The sequence below is a fragment of the Lissotriton vulgaris genome, chromosome 2_1, assembly GCF_964263255.1.
Source record: "Lissotriton vulgaris chromosome 2_1, aLisVul1.2, whole genome shotgun sequence".
NCBI classification, from domain to species: Eukaryota; Metazoa; Chordata; class Amphibia; order Caudata; family Salamandridae; genus Lissotriton; species Lissotriton vulgaris.
The window spans coordinates 1,948,412,722-1,948,434,574 of NC_141687.1; the positions used below are offsets into that span (position 1 = coordinate 1,948,412,722).

General features: G+C 46.1%; 1 protein-coding gene across 1 annotated transcript in view; it reads right to left on the reverse strand.

Annotated features, from left to right (window-relative positions):
* The window catches only part of LOC147733535 (treslin-like), a 542,019-nt gene extending 523,194 nt beyond the window's left edge, over positions 1 to 18,825 (reverse strand). Inside the window, exons 1-2 of the mRNA XM_086956935.1 lie at positions 18,800 to 18,825; positions 17,989 to 18,128 (exon numbers count right to left, since the gene is read on the reverse strand). Of these exons, the coding sequence (XP_086813061.1) occupies positions 17,989 to 18,128; positions 18,800 to 18,825 (166 nt within the window). The remainder of the gene's footprint in view (positions 1 to 17,988; positions 18,129 to 18,799) is intronic.
* Between the last annotated feature and the right edge of the window lie 3,028 nt (positions 18,826 to 21,853).

The following is a 21,853-nucleotide window of genomic DNA, read 5'->3' on the forward strand; positions in this document are numbered from 1 at the left end:
AGGGCCTCCCGCTTTGGGGGTTTGCAGACAAAGCACATCCTGGGCAGTGGTGCCAAGTCTCCTCCCCCAGGACGGGTAGGGTCCACGAAGGGGAAGCTTCAAAGGCTTGCCTCCTTTGTGAGCTGACAGCCATTTGCTGCTCCCAGCAACTGGCCCCCACTGGTTCTGAACCCCAATTTCTGCAGGAGAATCGGCGAGAAAAACAATTTAGGTTGTTCCCACCTTTGCCAACCCCATCCCTTTGGTGGAGGAGGCGAGATGAAGCACAACTCTCAGTCCCCGCCATCTTGAAGATGGGGGTCAGGGAGGAGACCAGCCAACCAGGAGGGAGGCTTATGCTCCCCTCCCATGGGAGGGTGGCATAATAGTGAGGGTGTACCACCCCAATGAAAAGACCCATTGGTCCCAACCTATACCTACCTGAAACGCCCCTAAATCTAGTATTTAGAGACAACCCAGAACTTGCCTCCTCAGACAAGAAGAAGGACCGAAGAGCTGTGCTGTAGGAAAGAGGGGGACACCAACTGACTTGGCCCCAGCTCTACCGGCCTGCTCCAGCAGAATCGCGGCATGTCCTGCAACCAGCAGCCCCCCAGAACCTGGAGGACCTGCCCAGCCTTCCCTAACAAGACGTTGTCCCCCGTGAGCACCGGATTTGCTCACCAACAGACTCTGGCTGCGGCCAAATCCTCAAGTCTGCACCACTCTGCACCTGGCGCCTATGGCCCGTGTTCGAGATGCCAAACACCCCGAGGTCTCCCTGGCGATCCTAACCTGGAATCTGGTAATCCCTGATCTACATCAAGTTCCCAATGACACCTGCAACCCCTTTCTAGTGCACTGTCCCCGACCGGAGCCGGAAAGAAAAACCCAATGCCAAAACACCCCTGCGGTTGCAAAATGTGTGCTAACTTGGATTCCCCCCCTTGCCCGGAACTTAACCCTAGGAGCTTTGCTCCCACATCCAAGTGGTGAGGCCATGAGTAGCCACTAACGGGAGGCCCCCTATACCCCACTGGATAACATTGAACCTCAGAACCCAGACACCCTAGTGCCGCAGAGGGTGTTCTTTATGTGCATCCTTAACCCTGGGGGAACCCTGGTTCTAACCCCAGAGACCCAACTCCCACAACCAAGTACTTACCATTAAACTGTTAACTTCATTCTCTCCCATAGGATTGCATTGACTGCTTTTCTGTGAAAAAGTTCTATGTGTGGAGTTGGAAATTGTATGATAATCTAAGAAACCTTGTTTACAAAAACTGATTTCTTTACCTTTTATCTAGAACTAATATAGATTTTGGCGTTTGGGTTCATGCCACAAAATATGAAATTATTAGCTCAACTTGCAATTGTCTTTCTTTTTTGTAGGTCTTATTCATTGTACAATTCAAATTGTTTGTATATATTGTGAATAAGCTTTTCTGTGTTTATATGAATTTTGTAGCCCTGAAGAAGTCCAGGAGGATGAAAGGCATTGGTCATTGTGGCTGCTATTTTTAAGGAGATTATTACAAGAAGAATATGAATAAAAAACTTTCTTCAAAAAATATTTATTGGAGATTGTGAATTACATAAACTGTATGTGTGGAATACCATGAATTTTGTGTTGAACTATTATGAGTAACATGTTTTGTTGAATAAGGTTGCTAAACCATTTACTTGATTTATGTTTGAAAGTTTTTCCATTGAAGTTCAAAGGGTTTGAACTTTCGGTTCTGTGCACTTTTCTAAGTGTTTGATTACTTTTCCCACTCTAGCCGTAGCATACTGCCTTAACTTCTTTTGCATGATTGTTCTATGGGAAACTGAAAATGCTCCTGTTCCATCACGAACTGCAAGCAGCACCCGTAGGCCTGCAGGATGGGTATATGGAAATCGGCATCCTGCAGGTTAAACGTCACCATCCAGTCTCCTGGGTCAATAGCAGAAAAGACCTGGGCCACGGAGCATTTTGATTTTTTTTTCTTCAAGAAGGGGACGCTTATTTAGAAATGGACAAAGGCTTCAGTTTTTCTTAACACCAAAAGGTTGCAGTAGTAGCAGTTGGGTCCTATTTGTGGCATAGGCACTAGGCTCAATACATAGTCCCTATGGACAAACGGGGTAGCACTTCCTACCCCTAAACGTAAAGATGGACCTCAGTCAGTCACTGGGTTGATGGTGGAAGGTGTGGCGTTGCAGAAAAAAAGGTAGGGTGCGGCCCTTCGGCACAATTTGCAGGATCAACCTCTACGATGTTATGGCCTGACATCCCGGCAAGAATTGCCTGATGCTGCCTCCTACCAGGAGGCTGAGCTCCATTAAGGGCGTGCTAAAGGGGATTAACAGGTGGGGCTGTAGACGGGAGGGGGCAGTGGACTGGTTGGTCAGTAGACCTTGACCAAAGGGGGCGATGGGCACCGTGGTCTCAAAACTGCCACACACCGTGCTGGGTTGGATAGGCTGATGGTATAGGGTACCTCTGCCGAAGCCACAAAAGGAACGGTAGGGCCTATGTGGCTGGCGAGTTGAGACAGAAAAGCCCAGAAAGCACGCCGTGGTTCTGCTAGTCTTGAAATCGGAGTCTGCTTTGTCACCAAATAGGCGAGTTCCATTGAATGAAATGTCCATGAGGAACAAGTGGACATCCCATAAAAACTGGAGGACAGCAGACAATGGTTGTAGCGAATGGCAACACTGGTGCAACTTGCCCACCCAATGGAATCGGTGGTATCAAAGTCATAATGAACTGTGAACTTGGCTGCCTCACAACGGTCCTGTATGGCATGTCCAAGGAACAGTTTGAGATCATCAGGGACCCCCTGGGAGGACATGAGCCACTGACTCAAACGGCATGAGAATGACACCCCGGCAGGCAGCTGGCATTTACTGGCCTGAGCACCAAGCTGGTGGATGAGAAAACCCTCTTCCCCAATGTCTCCCCAGTGTCGTCTACATCTCAGAGGGAGTCATTGAGAACGTCCTGGGATTAGTCTTGCTTGCAGATGCCTGCACCACCAAGCATTCAGGTGAGGCTGAGATAAAAATAATGGGTCGCCCAAGGCAGTGCGGCGGGGTCATGCAATTTGGTGACAAGGTCTAGCCCATGTCCCCAATAAAGTATCCATAAATGTTTGTTAAATGATAAGAGGTTCTCAGTCGATGTGGCCCCCAACTGTTCCCAATAAAGTATCCATAAATGTTTGTTAAATGATAAGAGGTGCTCAGTAGATGTGACGCCCAACTGAAGAACCTCTGTAAGTGCATTGGTCTTGACCTCCAAGGTAGGGAAGGCATCAACTTAGTCTACCCTGCGCATAACCAGGACAGTGAAGCACTCTCCACAGTGGCTATGTCAGAGCAGACTAGACTTAGACGAGGTGTCAATGTCACCATATTCCTGTAGGTGGTCATGCCAATTCTCCTTGTAATAAGGTTGGCCAATCTCGGCACCTGTATCGTAATAATTATCTAAATCTGTGCCATACAAGGAATGTACAGTGTACTGTTGTCATTGTGGAGGCATATCAAGTGGAGGAAATGAAGACTAAACGGTGGCCAGGCATGACTTCGATTGAGGTCAATCTGATGCAGACTCCGCATCAGAGAGGACGATTAGGGCCTTGTCTTCTGGTGTTGACGGAGTTGGCAACAGGCGTCATTGCGGAAGGAACAACCATAGACCATGGCGCTGGAGGTGGAATCAAGAGTGGAGCAGGAGACGACCTATTATTGGCTCAGAGGATCCAGCAGACATAGTGGGCGAACCCCCTGGCAGTCAACCAGATGGAAAACCTCTCAGCTCCTTCAGGACCACAGACACGCCAGAGGGTGATGGCAAGGATCCACAGAGTTTGAACGTGGCCTTGAGGTACTCTTCGTCCTGCTTAGTAGAGTCAGACGGCCCTGGAGTGAAATCGAGATGTATGGTGCCACTCCAGTGCCTACTATATGCGAGTGGCATGAAGGGGCAGAGTCCTGCTTAGATTTGTTGCCTTTTTCTTTGACTTATTTAAAGATTTGAATCCAGATAAAGACAAATCCCAGAGCAACTCTGGAGAATTTTGGATTTAGAACAGGATCAGAATTGAGCTTTCGACTTGGACCAGTCTTGTAGCGGTGTCTTTCGATACTTGGCAAGGTGGAGTTTCATTTTGCAGTCTCCTTTGGCCTGATTGATGCACAATCACTGCAGGCCTCACAATCATGGCTCGACCCCAGGCAACACAGGGAAATTTGGTGAGGATCTGTCAGACATTTGTTGACAATTCTTACAAAAGGCACACAATTGATGGACGGAATGGATTAGTTACTCACCTGTAATCCTAGTTCTCATCCAGGGGTATACTCATCAAAGTCATAATCTATAAAAAAAAATTATATATATATATATATATATATATATACACACACACACACACACACACACACACACACACACACACACACGTGAAAACATATGCAGCCTAAAATGATGTTTCCAACATGGCAAAAATGCTGAAATTACATTGGTTTGCATTGTAGTACCTATACCTTCCCAACGCATAAGGAAAAGAGGAAGCAGTAAACAATTGCCATACAACAATGCTTTATTGCCATAGAGAAAACCTGTAATGACAGGCATTTACCAGTAGGTTGCAGCAGAGTACTAAGAAACAGAGAAAAACGGACACCTTGCCTTTAAGGCATTAGAGTAGGGGTACCGTGCCTTTAAGACCTGTAGGAGACCCCTTGCACGCATGATGCACCACAGGTGGCAGTTAGGTCGGTTCTTTTTGGAGGTGCATATGCACCTGTGTAGATCCATAAACATAATGCAATAACTTTCCAGTAATGCTCGTCCAGGGAGATGGGAGGGTAGTTTATGACTTTGAGGAGTATACCCCAGGATGAGAACTAGGATTACAGATAAGTAAATAATCCTTCTCATCCAGGGGATACTCATCAATAGTCATAATCTATGAATAGAGTACAAGCCCATACCCAAAGTCTCACAGACGAGCAACAAAGTATACATAACATGAATCAACATCGCATTCAAATTCCACTTATGCAAATAAATTCCTCAAAGAGGCCCCTTCCCACCTGGGCATCGGCTTAGGCATCTGAATCTAGGCAGTAATGATGGGTAAAGGTATGTACTGAGCGCCATTTAGCAGTCTTGCAAATCTCAGATATCGGAATGTTGCGAAGGAAAGCTGTGGTAGAAGCTTTCCCTCTAGTGGAATGTGCACTTGGTCTGCCCTGCAATGCCTTGTTAGCTAATTGGTAAGCCAAAGCTATACAGGAGACGATCCATCTAGAAATAGACCTTTTTGAGGCAGCCAGACCGGTATTAGTTGAATCATAATTGACAATGAGCCAGACAGACTTCCTAACTGGAAGGGTTTTAGCAAGGTAAAACTTCAAAACCCTCCAGAGGTCTAGGAAGTGTAAAGATCTCTCCGGGGAAGTGGTTGGCTGAGGGAAGAATGTAGGCAAATGTGATCGTTAGTTTGATGTGGCAATCAAAGACCACCTTGGGCAGGAAGCTCGGATGAGTCCGCAGCACCACTCTGTTGGCATGGAAAACAGTGTAAGGCTCCTTACTGCACAGGGCCTGAATCTCACTCACCCTGCAGGCGGAGGTGTTGACTACTAAGAAAGCAGCCTTCCAGGTCAAGTGCTTTAAAGATGCCTTATGAATCGGCTCGAAAGGAGCACCCATCAATTTGGTGAGGACAATGTTAAGCTCACACAGAGCAGAGGGGGACTTCACTGGTGGAAACACTTTCTTTAGACCCTCTAGGAAATCTTTGACCACAGGCATTTGGAAAAAAGAGGTCTGGGTAGGAGATGTTCTATAAGCTGTGATAGCAGCTAAGTGGACCCTAATGGAGGGATACTTCAGGCCTGACCTAGCCAAGTGCAGTAAGTATGGAATAATCACCCGCTCCTGACCTTGAGTCGGATCAAGAGCTTTGTCCTTACACCAAAGGTAAAACCTCTTCCACTTGAAAGCATAAGACTCTCTGGTGGAGGGCCTCTTGGCTTCTCGAAGAATGTCCATACAGTCAGCTGAAAGGTCTAGGTGGTCGTACTGGATGATCTCAGGAGCCATGCAGTTAGCCGGAAGGAAGGGAGATTGGGATGAAACACTTTCCCCTCGTTCTTGGTCAGTAAGTCCGGGCGTCAGGCCAGCCTCCAGTGAGTAACCTCAGTTGGGGGAGATCCGGGTACCACCACTGGCGTGGCCATTCTGGCGCTATCAGGATCATTCTGGTGTTGGTCCGGTAGAACTGCTGTATCACCGCCGGGATCAGAGGGAGCGGAGGAAAAGCGTACAGCAATGTCTGCAACCAGCTAATCAAAAGTGCATTCCCCGTGATCCCTACTGGGGGAATCTGGACGCGGAAACGGGGCATTTCGTGTTTGCCGCGTCTGTGAACAGATCAATGTCCGGCACGCCCCATTCCCGAAAGACTTCCTGAGCAACATCTTCGTTGAGCACTCAGTCGTGAGTCTGCCTGAACATTCAGGGTTCCTGGAAAGTGGACTGCAATGATTGAGAGACATCTCGCCAGTAGCCACTGCCAAATGGATTGAGCTTCCAGAGACAGGACTCGTGACCTGGTGCCTCCTTGCTTGTTCAGATAGAACATCGTTGTTGTGTTGTCTGTCTGAACCTGGATGTGGCAGGATTGCAGAAACGGATACAGGGACTTGAGCGCCAGATGAGCCGCCCTTAGCTCCAAAAAGTTGATGTGATAACTTCTTTCTGTCTCGGACCAGAGACCTTATACCTGAAGCTGGCCTAAATGAGCTCCCCAGTCTTGCATTGAGGCATCGGTGACCACTTTCTGCGTTGGAGGCGTCTGATGAAAAGGAACCCCTTGCAGCAGGTGAGAGTGTGTCATCCACCATCTGATGGAGTCTCTTGGTGGAGAGAAACACGATCTTCCCAGTGACCTGACCTCTGAGACTATTGATCTTTGAGCGCCTGCTACAGAGGCCGCATGTGAAGGCGTGATTTGGGCACAATGTAGATGCACAAGGCCATCGATCCCAGAAGCGAAGACACCTGTCTGGCTGTGGGACTTGTGGTGTCAAGAAGGGTGGGGCACTTGAGAAGCATTCATAACAACCTCTCCTCCGAAGGACACATGCTTGCCTCTGCGGAGTCCAGGGAGGCACCCAGTCAGTGTATTTGTTGGGTGGGGTTGAGGACCGACTTCTTGTAGTTGATTTGCAACCCCAAGGAATGCAGCAGGTTGAGGCAGTATGAGAGATGGCTCTGAAGCAGAACAGATGTGGAACTTTTCAGGAGCCAGTCGTCTAGGTATGGATAGCGAAGATCTTCCACTACGGAGGAAGGCAGCCACCACCGCCATGCATTTGGAGAATATCTGCGGGGCGGATTTGAGGCCGTACGGAAGCACTCGATACTTGTAGTGGTGACGAGAGATCTGAAACCTGAGAAATTTGCGATATTTCACTGAGACAGGTATGTGAAAGTAGGCGTCCTGTAGGACCTGTAGGTCCTGTAGGTCGATGGCACACATCCAGTCTTCCTGGTGAAGGTGCGGAAAGATCAGATGCAGGGCTGTTCAGCAGGCGCAGGTCGAGGATAGGTCTGTATTCTATGGCTACTCCTCGCTTTTGGACTAGGAAGTAGCGAGAATATACCCCCCGATTTCTTTGGAGAGGTGGGACCTCCTCTATGCCTCTCTTGGAGAGGAGAATAGATACTTCACCCTGTAACAGCAGACTTTGAAGTTGAGAAAGGTGTTTCAATTGCGGTGGCACTTGGGGAGGAGGAGACTTGAACCTCAGCAAGTAACCAAGCTGCACAATATTCAGCACTAATTTGTCTCTTGTTATGGTTTCCCACTCTTCCAGGAGAAAGACTATACTTCCTCCTACCAGAGTGGCGAACAGGTGTGGAGGAAGCAATGCCTCACTGCTTGGGAGGCTGCTTAGAGATGCTGCTTGTTATTGCCTCTTCCAGGGCGCTTCTGTTGGAACTGGGACCTCTGTTGGTTCTGGGAGAACCATTGAGGGGATTGAACCCTCTGCTTGAAGGAACGTTTGTCGCGGTGACGAAAACGTTTACGGAATTCCTTGCGAAGCTTCCGCTGCAGCACTTATAACTTGGTTGGCTACTAGCCCACCTTCTAGCAGAATTTCGCTGTAGTCCTGCCGGTTTTCTTTAGGAAACTTCTCAGTGAACCTTGTTAGCAAATCCCAGAGAGATCGGTCATATTGCCCGAGAAGGGCTGAGGCACTTGCAACCTTCATGTGAGAAGCCGAAGTATTGCAAATTTTCCTGCCATAGGAGTCCATCTGCTTACTGTCCTCTGGGGGGACAGAGGTGGAAGCAGACGCTGAATGAGACCTCATGGCCGCTGCCACTATGACAGAGTCCGCTGGAAGATCAGCTGGTAGAAAGAAGGGATTCTCAGCTGGTGCCTTATACTTGTTGGCAATCTTGGATGGGAGAGAACCCACCGTAGCAGGGGTGAGGAAAGTAGCCATAGCTGGTTCCAAGAATCCTGGGACTAAAGAAAGTAGCGGTCTAGGAGCTGTACGATGGCGCAAGGTGTCGAAGATGATGGACGTTGGAACCACAGGGGTATGCAAAGTGATGTTCAATTTCTTCGCACCCCTACCCAGCACATCTGTGAACGTCGCAATGTCGGCGATAGGAGACACCCGCGATGGAGGAGTTGAGGAGAAGGTCGAAGAATAGTCCCGGACCGAGGACCTCGTGGAGGAAGACCCTGTAGGTGATCTTGTGCGTCTCCTCTTATGGGGACGGTCGTGACTAGAGCTGTGGTGACTCCTGGATGGAGACCGGCGCACAGAAGGCGATCTTGGCCTGGAAGATGATCCTGGCCTTCTGGGGGGTGATCTGGATGGCCTAGCAGGCACAGTTCTCCGAGGAGAAGCCCTGGAAGGAGAGTACGTGCGAGAATAGTCAGAGCCAGGCCTCCTGCGGTCCCCTGTCCTGACACCTTGCAGCCAGAGAAGTGACAGACCAAAGGCCCTCTTTTCTCTAGGTCTGGGAGATTTCTCTGGTGAAATCTGCACAATATGCAGCTGTGGGGATGAGGACTGGTCCCCAGATGACGATCTGGACCTGGACTTCTATGTACGCAGGGTTTCCTCTGCAACCGCCGTAGTCTTGTACCTCGACGTCGAATGCCTCGACATCGATGAAGTCTGGGTCACCATCAGCGTCGACCTAGCTGAAGGACTATGGGAACGCCGTCCCTCTCTCGACGGTGGTCTCGACGTCAATCGCCTACGGCGATGCGGGGAGCTCAGCGCCGACCTAGGACGTCGGCCTGGGGACCTAGACGTCGGTCTGGGGACCTTGGAGTCGACCTTCGACGTCGGCCTTGGGACCTTAACGTCGATCTTCCACGACGTCGTGTTGGTGACTACCTTCTTGACGTTGAGTGTTGGGACCTCGACGACAATCTCGACGTCGACAAACCCACTTGGGGCGAGATGCTCACAGTCTTGACTCTCGACGCCGACCTCCTCGAAGGTGGCGGAGAGTGTGTCGACGGAAGCCTAGACGTCGACGGAGACTTACTAGATCTCTCAGGACCCACAGCCTTCGAGCCCGAAGTGCTGTGCCTCGACACCAACTTACTTGCATGTCTGGGTCTCTTCAATGGCGACGGCGAATGTCCTGTTACCTTCTTCTTTCCGGACTCAGGAGAGGTGGTATGTCGCCGTTTTGAGTGTAATTTGCTTGAAGAAGGTGGTCTGAAGTCTCCATGGTCACCTCCATGATGACTCTTGTCCTTCTCCAGCTGGGCATGAAGTGTTATACCTTCCCTGTCGCGCAGAGTCAGTCTTGAAAACTTCTGGCAGTGGTAACACTGGTCAGGAGTATGTGTCTGGGTAAATTATGGTAAAATCTCAAAACCAGTAGAATAAGCTGTTAGGAGTGAGAAGATGTCGATTTTCCTGGGAAAAATACCAATTCAATCACTTTCAGTCAAAAAACTGAAGAGCTCAAACTCCAGGATCCTCACAGAAGGAGCTGGAAAAAAGAAGTGACCTAACTGCAACCTGTGGTGCATCATGGGAGCAAGGGGTCTCCTGCAGGTCTGTCTTAAAGGCATGGTGTCAGTTTTTCTTTGTTTTAGTACTCTGCTGCAGCCTACTGGCAAATGCCTGTAATTACAGGTTTTCTCTATGGCAATAAAGCATTGTTGTATGGCAATTGTTTACTGCTTCCTCTTTTCCTTATGGGTTGGGACAGTATAGGTATTACAATGCACACCTATGTAATTTCAGCATTTTTGCCATGTTAGAAACATTTAAGGCTGCATGTATATGTTTTCACATATGTATTTATGTGTGTGTATATATATATGTATATATTCCTTAGAGTTTCCAACGTTCGGCCACAGCATACGAAGCAAACATGGAAAAGGGAATAAAGCCACCAAGTAAGCGCGTTTCCAGTTTTCAGTGCATTTATTTGTGAATATGCAGCCCACCAGTCGTCATGACGCGTTTCGCCTCAGCCGAGGCTTGATCACATGTCATGCAAGGAAAGTAGGAGGTGACATATATAGTCTGGGTGGTCATGTGACCAGTGCAAATTCATACATTTTTAAAGTCACAGTTGCAGTTTAGGAAGTAATATTGGGCATAGTGCCCTAATTTAATACATTCAAAAATCCCTGTTTCCCACACTAAATAACAGTGTGAAAAATATGTCGATGTGCAAATACGCAAATAGTTAAATACACTATAATCTATGTTTAGAAAAAATCGTTTTCTAACAAAACATAAATATATATATATATACATGTCATAATATAAAATTAATATATGTACACAGTATAAATATTGTTAATTTCCTTAAAAAAGTAGAAAAAGGAAAGCCATTATAAAAACCATTTCATTTTAGAACAATAACATTATTTGTCTAAAAACCAATATGGAATTCATTATTTGTTAGTATTGCACATAGGTCAGGGATTCAAAAGTTGAGATGTATATATTGTACTGCGATTCACCATCTTACCCAAAGTGGGTGAACAATGTCTAACAATCATCTATAGATTGATGTCTGAATATTGCACAATGTATGAAAGCTCCTACAGGGTTGTATTTAAGAAAATGTTAAAGTGATAGTGTCATAAACAAATAGAATCATAATTGAAGAAATTTCAGATTTCAGGTTGCCGAATCGGTATATAAAGAATGCGCATCTGATCATCACAACTAGTAGTGGACCCTATGTGTTGTGTCACAGACAAGTATAAAGATCTTCACTACTGTTGAGCCCTCCTGGTTGTTTGCTATTAAGCTCTAATATATAGCGTGTTTCCAAAAGGCGCAACTTGCCATCTCTATCCCCTCCTCTTTTAAGGGGCAGGACTGAGTCTATCAGGTAATACTGCAATAGGTCTGGATTGCTGTTATGTGAGCTCTCGAAATGTCTAGCAACAGGATAGGATTGGTCCTTCCCCGTGATGGCTCTCAGGTGTTGTAGGATGCGTTTGAGTGCCGGCAGCCGAGTGCTGCCGACATACTGTAGACCACATGGACATAAGATGTAGACTACGAATTCAGTTTTACATCCTAATTTCTGTTTGATGGCTGTTGGCTTATCCTGAAGGGGACTCTGATAGTGGGTTTTGTTTATTGCATGTTTGCAGGGTTTGCAAGTTTGACATTTTTTGAAGCCTGTAATTCTTTCCCACCACTTTTTCGGGACCTCTAGAGTGTTGCTAACCAGGGCACTGCCTAGTGAGGGTGACTTTCTAAAGGTTATTTCAGGTCTCCCTTGTACCAACCCGCCTATAACAGGATCCCCCTGTACCAGGTTCCAGTTTTTTGTAAATATTTTGCGGATTTCAGCGTGCTGTTGACTGTAGGTAATAATAGCCCTGCATTGTGTTTCTCCCTTCTCTGTGGTAGAAACTGATTGGTGCTCTAGTGTTTGCTGTCTCGTGAATTTAGCAGTCTTCTTAATTGCTTCATCAACAATTTTGTTACCATATCCCCTCTCTAGGAACCGTTTCTTGCTAAGATTTTGCGCAAGGGTGCACTCTCTTTCTGTGCTACTGATCCTCTTGAGGCGTAGCATTTCCCCATAGGGGATGCTACGAATGAGGTGGCAGGGGTGGTTACTAGAAGCGTGCAGCACGGTATTGCCTGCTGTTAATTTTCTGTGTAGTTTTGTCTGGATATGTCCGTGCTCAACATATACTTCAACGTCAAGAAAGTTCACAGATACATCACGGATGGTTGAAGTAAATTGTAAATTCAATTCATTCACATTTAAATTATCAATGAAGGCCCTGGCACTATCCTGCGAACCCCTCCATATCAGGAAGAGATCGTCGATGTATCTCAGATATAATACAATGTGTTGCTCAGCAGCAATTCTGTGCTGCCCCATGAGGACCTGCTCCTCCCACAGCCCCATGTGAAGACACGCGAAGCTGGGGGAGAAGCAGGATCCCATGGCAACACCCCTTAGCTGCTGGTAAGCCTGGCCATCAAATGTGAAGAAATTCTGCTCTAGGCAGATGAGCAGCATTCCCATGAGCATTCTGTTGTGATTTATATGTTGTGGAGGGCGCTTGTCAAGATAGAATTGTGCCGCTTTTAACCAATCTGAATGCCTAATCGAGGTATACAGGGAGCAGATGTCTAATGTCATCAACAGGTACTCACTTTTCCATTCCAGTTGGGACAATTTACAAATAAAATCAGTTGTATCTCTGATATATGAGTCCAAACCCTTCACCCAGTCCTGTAGAAAGAAATCTATATAACGTGATACATTCTCTGTTGCACTACCAATCGCAGAGATATTGGGTCTCCCAGGAGGATTGAGTGGGTCCTTGTGGACTTTTGGTAGCAGATAAAAAGTAGGAATTACTGGAAAGTCTGTTTTAAGGAATTTAAATTCATCCATTGTTAATAGTCCACTGCTTCGCCAGGCCATAAGTTTCTCATTCAAATTTTTCCAAGCCAGTTTAATAGTTACTATGTTAGATTTGCGATAGCAGGCTTTGTCTCCCAGTTGTTTTTCTGCTTCAGCAATGTATTGTTCACGTCTCCACAGAACAATGTTCCCACCCTTGTCTGCTTGCTTCACTATTAGGTTCTCATCTGATTTGAGTTTTTTAATCAGAATGTTGTAGCGTTGGTTTTGGCGTGCAATGACTTGGCTCTTTTTATTGGTTTTGGTATATAGTTTCTTGAGATCTTCCACAATTAATTCCTGGTAGATGTCCAAGTTATCATGAAGAGAGACAGGATCAAATGTAGATTTGGGTTTGAAGGGTGTCATCTTGGTTGTTCCAGCCATCTCATTGTCAGCCAAGGTTTGTCCTTCATTCTGTAGTGCCCAAATTTCATCAAAAGAGGGTATTAAGAGAGAGGGACTAGCTGTGATGGGTTCAACATCTTTTCGACGGGGCTGTAGGCGAAAATGTTTTGTCAATTTTAGCTTTCTTACAAAACGGTAAGTATCCATACGTGTGCCCGCATAATCAAAATTTCTTGGCGGACAAAATGAGAGGCCTAGGCTTAGTATTTTCGTTTCGTTGGCAGTCAATGGGGTATCTGTCAAATTAATCACAGAGGGGGCCCCTACTGTTGTCCCCGTTTCTTGTTCCATTTCTTTGGTTTTGTTTTGTTGGAGCCAGTTGATCTTGTGACAGCGGCGCCGCTCAAGGCGTTTCCGGTTTGAATATTGCTTGCTTGTGAAAATTTGACTCTTGGCCTTAGTGTGTCTCGTCGAGCCTCGCACAGGCGGCTTACTTCCTGGGCCGGCGTGAGTGCTGTAAACCCCAATGGTGTGCTCCTTTGATCCATATCGCTGCCTTCTGTCGAGCTCAGGCTAATTGAGGAAGCCGAACTTGCAGCTCCCCTCATAGTTGATGTAGTTTCGTTGGCGGTTTTTTGCTGGTTCTTAGTTTTCTCGAACCTCCGTGCAAATGTAAAAATGTGTCCGTTTAAATAATCAAGCCTATCCCTCTCAAATTTGAAAGCTTTGCGTTTTTTTATAATTTCCTCCTCTTTGTTCAGTCGTATTTCCATCTCCTCTCTCATTTTTTTAATTATTGTCTCATCTTCCCCCAGCGTTATCAATTCAGCTTCAACGTTCTCTATTTCAGCCTGAATTTTGACCCCGTCGCTTTCCGCATATTTGATTAGAATAGCCATTAATTTAGCCGATGATTCCAAGTTTGTTGTAGCCCACTCTTCTAACATGCGGGGATCAGGAGTTTCGTAGCTGGGCGCGAGGGTTATCCGGAGGCCGCGTGGAACTCGTCCGACCTCCAGATACATGGAGAGAGATTTATTTTCCCACCACTTGGACATTTCTTTTTTGGATAGCTTTTCAATTTTGCGGAAAAGATCTCTTGCATTTGGGTTAGTATTGCCCGTGTTGGCAGTTGCAGATGTCGATGCTGTTGCCCCCCCAGCCGGGGTGACAAATACCGATTCGGCCGCCTGCTCCCTACTCCTTATCACGGCAGCCGACATGGTGAATTAGGCTAGTTGGTCCGCACTGAATTGGATTAGATCACCACTCTCAAACGGAAAGTTCCTGAGAGCGATGCTTTGCGCACTCCCCACTGCGACAATCACACGCAGCCCTACCTTGACTCGGCTGCCGGCGTGTCCCAGTCTCGTTCAGACACTCGGCTCCTTCAATCAATTCGGGCGTGTGCTGGCTCGCAGGGGCTTCTCGCGGCTTCCTCCACACCGGAGTACGATGTCCGGTTCCGGGTTACAGAACCTTCAGCTTCCTGCCGCTTCTCGCCACTTTAGGAGGAGGGGCTCTATTCGTGCCTTGGAGGCCACCAGGCACAAAGTATTCCTTAGAGTTTCCAACGTTCGGCCACAGCATACGAAGCAAACATGGAAAAGGGAATAAAGCCACCAAGTAAGCGCGTTTCCAGTTTTCAGTGCATTTATTTGTGAATATGCAGCCCACCAGTCGTCATGACGCGTTTCGCCTCAGCCGAGGCTTGATCACATGTCATGCAAGGAAAGTAGGAGGTGACATATATAGTCTGGGTGGTCATGTGACCAGTGCAAATTCATACATTTTTAAAGTCACAGTTGCAGTTTAGGAAGTAATATTGGGCTTAGTGCCCTAATTTAATACATTCAAAAATCCCTGTTTCCCACACTAAATAACAGTGTGAAAAATATGTCGATGTGCAAATACGCAAATAGTTAAATACACTATAATCTATGTTTAGAAAAAATCGTTTTCTAACAAAACATAAATATATATATATATATATACATGTCATAATATAAAATTAATATATGTACACAGTATAAATATTGTTAATTTCCTTAAAAAAGGAGAAAAAGGAAAGCCATTATAAAAACCATTTCATTTTAGAACAATAACATTATTTGTCTAAAAACCAATATGGAATTCATTATTTGTTAGTATTGCACATAGGTCAGGGATTCAAAAGTTGAGATGTATATATTGTACTGCGATTCACCATATATGTATATATGTGTGTATATTTTCTATATGCACCGGGATCCCGCACATGGGCGAGATTATTCATAGATTATGACTATTGAGGAGCATCCCCTGGATGAGAAGCACAACAAATCAAAATATTCACCCCAGTCAAGAGATAAGAGGTAAATTCATCATTCTTCTACTCACCGTGCCACCCCAGTTTGGACCTGGCCATATGCAAATCAGTCTTGAGCATGTTCCTCATGGGAACAGTCCAGCCCGAACTGCCAAGCTAGGTACCCCCCTGGAACGGAAACAAGCATCCCAAGACTGGTTTCAGGGTTTCACCCCTCATCAGCCAGGATAGCTTGAATCCAGTGGCACAGTGAGCCCGTGATCCACGTCTGGGCATACCTGGCACACTTAGGGCGAGAAAACAAACGGCACGCAATTGATGGACGGACTGTAGAAGAAATCAAAACATTCACCCCCAGTCAAGTCAATTCTTACAAAGCTTAAATCTGTTATTTTGGGAGGCGACATGCCCATTGTACACTGTAAAACAACTTGGTAGCACCGGATCCATGCCTGGTGGAATGGAAAGGAAGTAAATGACTTCAGTGCGCTGCAGTGGCGCCTATATAGGTGGAGGGAAACGGTGGCAGTGCAGAGCAGCATGGTGCACCTATCAGCATGCAGAGATACTGCTGACAAGTTTCAAGATCCAGTCTGACACCTGTGAAATATTGGGAAGATGAGAAACAATTATCCGCTCAGTGAAGGCTCTCTCCTCTCTGCATTTCTCACAACACAGTCAGGACACCCTGCCAGAAGCCTGATTCAGGCACTCCTCATTGCTTGGTTTTTGCTATCTACCCCTAAACCATGCCCAAATTACAAACATGAAGATCCAACCAAACATTGTTGACGGGGGAAAGGTGTTGCACATACTACCGCTTCTTCTAGACAGTTTATAAAGTATGAAATTTGAAGAAGCGTTCCTTAGAGAGGCTTGACTAAACTCTGCATCTGTTCTAGGTCTGGTAGCTAATGCATATTTGCAATAAGCAACGTTGTAGCCCATTTCATCTGGAGAATGAAGACAACACTGTACAGATCCAGAGCACATGGATACTTTGAAGTGAAAGCCCCACCAAACAGGGAAGTATTCACAAATGCAACGCAATCTAAAAGTAAACAGATCGCTTTGGCAGACCTATCCACTCAGACACGAAACACAAAAAGCACACAAGTACACCATAAACAACTAGCAATGAAAGAAGAGTACAGAGCTGGCACATTTTTAGAATCAAGTAAATTCCTTTAGAACTTCAGAACCAGGCATACTTTTTTGTATAAATGCTTTTTAGATACAGTACTGACTAACAGGAAGTCTGCCCAAACATTCAGGCATCAAGTATCTTTGTTTACGCAAATAAAATGTAGTTATCAACATAGATTTAAAAAACTAAAAAATGTTAACCTTGCTGCACCTAGTTTCCATGGAATAGGATACAAATGGGTGCACACACGTCAAGTACAGTCATTTCATCTCACAACAGATGTGCAACTTGCACTGCCAGCACTTCTGCGCCAGTTACTTCACTATGCACCCACAAAAACGAGCCTCAATACGGTAATTTTGCCTCGTATCAATGAGAAATAAGAGTTACAGAGGCAAAAAGAGTACTGTGAAATAGTGAACTTGCATGGAACAAGCAAAAGAGAAAAATGTGTTAATAAGGGAGTGACTGTTGTGAATTTGTGGGTGAATTAGATATACGAGTTAGCAAAGGAGCAAGTACTATCAACCAGTGAGTCTATAAGTGAGCTTTTAGTCAGTACTATCAGTGACTGAGCAGGCAGGTAGGTCTCTAAGGGAACTTATGGGCAAGTGATTGGTATGTGGTTAGTTGAACTGAATACTGTGAGCACATGTACTTGTGGGTCGGTGATCATCAGTTTAGAGTTTGCTAGAGAGTGAGTACCATTAATTGAGCTTGACAGCACTGAAAGAATGTGAGATTGTGGGTGAGTGATCTGAATTGGAGAGGGAGTGAGTACTGACTGCCTAAGAGTTCAACGAGTGAGCTTGTGAATGAATGGCTAGTAGGAGTTAGTAAAGAAGTGTGTACTGTCAGCCAATGATCTTCTAAGCACTGGTGACGAAGTAAGCGTATAATTAAATGTGTGCTGTCAGGGTAAGTGAATAGTATTAGGGAGGCAATGAGTACTATCACCTAATAAACTTGTGAGTACTCTCTGCGAGCAAGTTTGTAAAAGAATGCGGTCAATGATTAATGTGTGAGCTTTAGGGAGCGATTTATATGTCAGCAAGAGGGTAAATGCTGTCAGCAATAAGCATGTGTCTGTGTGAGTACTATCTGCAAATGAGCTTGATTATGGTATGCGTTGGGGAAGGAGAATTCTCACCAAGGTATGCACTTGGGCCATTGCAGCACTTATAAAATGAGATATAGGTGCCTAGCGCGGGCCTTCCACAGGATGAATAAAGGACCAAATAGGTCTATTATACTTACGTCTTTTGTTTTCTACCTGACCAGCAGAAGTCAATTCTTCACTGGAATGTTTTTGATAGAACTCTGATAAATTATTGGCCACATCCAAATCAAACCTGTAGCACTCTTCCTTTTCATTAACATGAACAGCATCAAGTAACCTATAAAAACACACTGCAGTTAGTCATTGATTTTGTGACAAATGAATTGTTCAAAGGCAATGTACACATTCATGGCTGATTTGTGTTTTGTCTAGAATACAAACCTTTTTAAAGGCAATTATGCCTTTCAAGGGGACTGAAAACACACAGCTAATGTCACACCCTTCAAGATGGTGGGCCCAAAGCGCACTGCTTGGTGCTATGAAGCTGTGTCATTCAGCCATTGTATGTTTTCTGAATAACCCAGTGCTTTTCCCCCACAGTGGTCTAGAGAATGTTCTAAGCCCACTGGAGGCATTCCCAGTATTTTAGGTTTTGGTTGCAAGACAGGTGCTCCTCTATCAGAGTTATACCCATGTCTACCCTAGGAAAGTACTCCTTTTTAGGTCGAGCCTGAGCCAGCATGCATTCGCTGCTCTGCAAGACTTTTTGATGTGGAGAATGAGAGAAGCCCCGCCCAATCTCCACCCCTATTTGTCATTGGCTTTTGTCATCGTCTTTCGTAAGCCCTGGCATCTGATAGGCTTGTTAGTCCCTCCTTAGTAGCGCCTTGCCTGCTCTTGTAACCCCCACTCCCCCCCCCATGGTGACTGGCCCCTATACTTCAGGTGTTACACAGGACCAGTTGTTTACACTTCTAAGCACTACTTTCATTAATGAGATTCTCTTACTGCAGGCCAGACATGGATCCCAGCATTTTCTCAAACACTCCTGCCCCAACTCAACCCTGTCGCTGTTTAATCTATGTCTGTCGCCTCGTGTCTGTCCTCCCCCACCAACCAGACCGAATCCCCCTCCTCATTCACGAAAAAGTCTGCTTGCCGCTATCCATGCTTATTTCGGTTTACTCTCCCCCGTCGCCTCTGTTTTTGCCTGAAGGGTGGTGCCTGTGGACCGCAGCGTTAGAAAGGTGAGAGCTCGGCCCGACCCGAGGCAGCTCGAGCTTCAAGGAGAACAAGTCCCGGGTGGCTCTCCACCCCCCTCCCCCCCAATGATAGAGCCGCGCCAAAGTCCAACAGCTGGTGAATTTCACCAGTCACTCCAGACAAATCGCAGCTTCCAGGGCCTTGCTGACAGCTCCAAAACCCAACCAATTGATTGCAAGATCTGAGCACACAGATCGGGTATCAACCAGACCCAGATTTACTGATCCGGTTCATCAATGTTTTATTTTTTCAGCTGAAGCTTCTATATCGGAAAGGTTTTTCATCTGGCTCAGCTTTGAAGACGTTTAAACTCCTCCCAGTAAGTTGGTGGGAGAGTTACAAGCTGGGGCAGGGTAGCAATTATTCACGTGACCGGGGTTCACTGAGAGGTATGCGCAAAGCTTTAAGAACCACTACCTCTATATTTACTAATCACGTTTGTGTTTTTAGGTCTCGCCTAAGTCAGCGCATGCGCTGCACTGCGATACATTTAGTATACAGGTTTTCAAAGTGATACCAAACCTCGCTGTCCTAACGCTTGCGTTCACGCGCCAGCCGCCATCTTCCTCCCTTCCAGCGTGATCACTGCTGCGCGCGCGCCACTCGCTTGCTTACCACAGAGCATGTCCTCGCGTTCCCTTTCGCTTTGTTCGCGATCACTTTCGCTTTCACGGCCGTGTGGCCGTTACTTTTACGGTAGCGCGGCCAATGCTGGTTTGTTTCGGATTTTGCCCCGCAAACTTTCCTTTATTTCTCTCTTCTCCTTTTTCTGGTATTCTGCCTCTCCCCCTTACTCTTTTGTCTGCTCTGTCTTATCTGGGTCCATTTCCTGGTATCATACTTTGCTGAACTTCTTCTATTAACATTTCACCCTATCGTTCTTACTTCGTGTCCTCTCTTTCCCTTCTTGTAAGCTCACACTGCCACCCTCCCTTTAAAGACCCCTCTTCGCAACCATTCATCCCACACAAACTATTCATCCCTTCTGAACCGTGTCATTTTCTTTTCTTCAGAGTGATCAGAAGTGTGGCATGCGGTAGTAGGTCAGAAGAGCAGCCAGTGAATGACTCTGTTGTATCGCTGTGCTTGGTTGTTGTTTAGTTGGACCAGTTTCATCACCACATGGGGAGAATCACACAGGCTTTCTCGCTTTGCAGGGCACGTTGCAGGTGGCTGATGGGGCGAATGTGATTGGCGTGACAGTAAGTAATACGTGCTAGGGCTGTTCTAATTAGCCTGTCAGTGCTTGGAGTTACCGTGGAGAGCCGGTGCCAGCCACACCAGTGTTTGCCGGGTAAAAATAGACTCCAGACAATGCTAAAAAATGTACTTCCTGAGCCCTGTGATTTATCACTTAATAACAAGTCACTAGTCATTTCCTTTGGAAACTATCTGGGAAGTGTTTTATTTTACCCTCAAACTTCCCTTTTCTTATTTCCCTAAAATGGACCTGGTAACCTTGGAGTTGTTTTTTCTTGAACAAAGCGTTTTATTTTCAATGGAAAACGTGATTCTTCGGCTATGGAGTGTTTTATGTTTCAAAATAAGTTTCATAAATGGAATCCCTTAGTGAAGTCTCTTGCCTCCTCCACTGCGGTCTATGTGTTGTGCCCCCCAGCAGGTGGCAGTATGCTCCTCCAAGCTCAGGATAAGTTCATGGGGCCTGGCAGAGGCTTTAGGGCAGCACGCCTGCACTCTGCGCCATCTTGACCACGCCCCCACAAGCATCAAGCTATACTTTCCTTCACCAAAGCAGCCCTAGGTCTTGAGAGGTCTGGACCACTTCCAGCTTTCAAGATCCCTAGCCATAGCATTATTAAATGTCAGTAAGTGAGCATGTTTCTAAATCTAATGGCCCTTCTGAGTTTAAGATTCATAACAAACTGTCCACCTCCCCACCCTCAGGGAGTGTGCATGGGGCTCCAGGTCCCCAAACAGTTGAGCTTCAAGGCAGGGCAGCATTACAAAAGGCCGTCACTTTCATAATAAGGTTATGGTATGCAATATTTTTTTACAGAGAACAGTAACATTTAGGGGTTCTAAGAAGCACAGACCTCTTTGATTTCTTTCGACTTGGACTACCAACTGAGGGAAGTAAGACCTGTACCAATACCACATCAGTGTCAAGGTTTTTTTTCACCTCCGTTATGTGTATGTGTTCACTTGGGTTTCGGGGACTTCTGATGGTTGAAGTGGTCCTTTGGATGCGCAGTTCTAGAAAGTACTTAATGTAACATGTAGCCAGGCAGTTGGTGTTCCTGCTGGTGCTGTGTCGGTTGTGTTGCTCTGAATAAAAGATCTTTATTTTACAACTCCTCCTATCTTTTCAATCTATTCAGTTTTGTTTGAGTATTTTTCAAATTGTATTTTTTTTTTTGGTGTTCAAAACTGCTTTATTGCATAGGAAAAACAATACACAGCTTTTTGCGCCTACAAACCGGAGGCCGGCAGCGTGACAGTCAGTTATAACACAGCCTTGTGACCGGCATCCCGGAGGCCTGGCAGCGTAGCATAGGATCAGGTGATAGTAGTAGCGCATCCGGCATTGCCAGGCATCTTAGGATGTACTGCAGCAGAACAGCGTTTTCAGTTATTTTTTAGGTTGAAAAAAACTTCACAACATTCAACAAACTGAGAGGCGTTATAGACACGCTCGAACATGAAGGCCCGAGCCGATAGGGCAAAACATATAGGCAAAATCGGACTCATCTTAATTGTCGTAGAAGAGGAGTCTTGGCGGCATATAATCAATGCTATAGTTGGCAACATGTATGGTGTCACGGAGTGTCATTGGACATG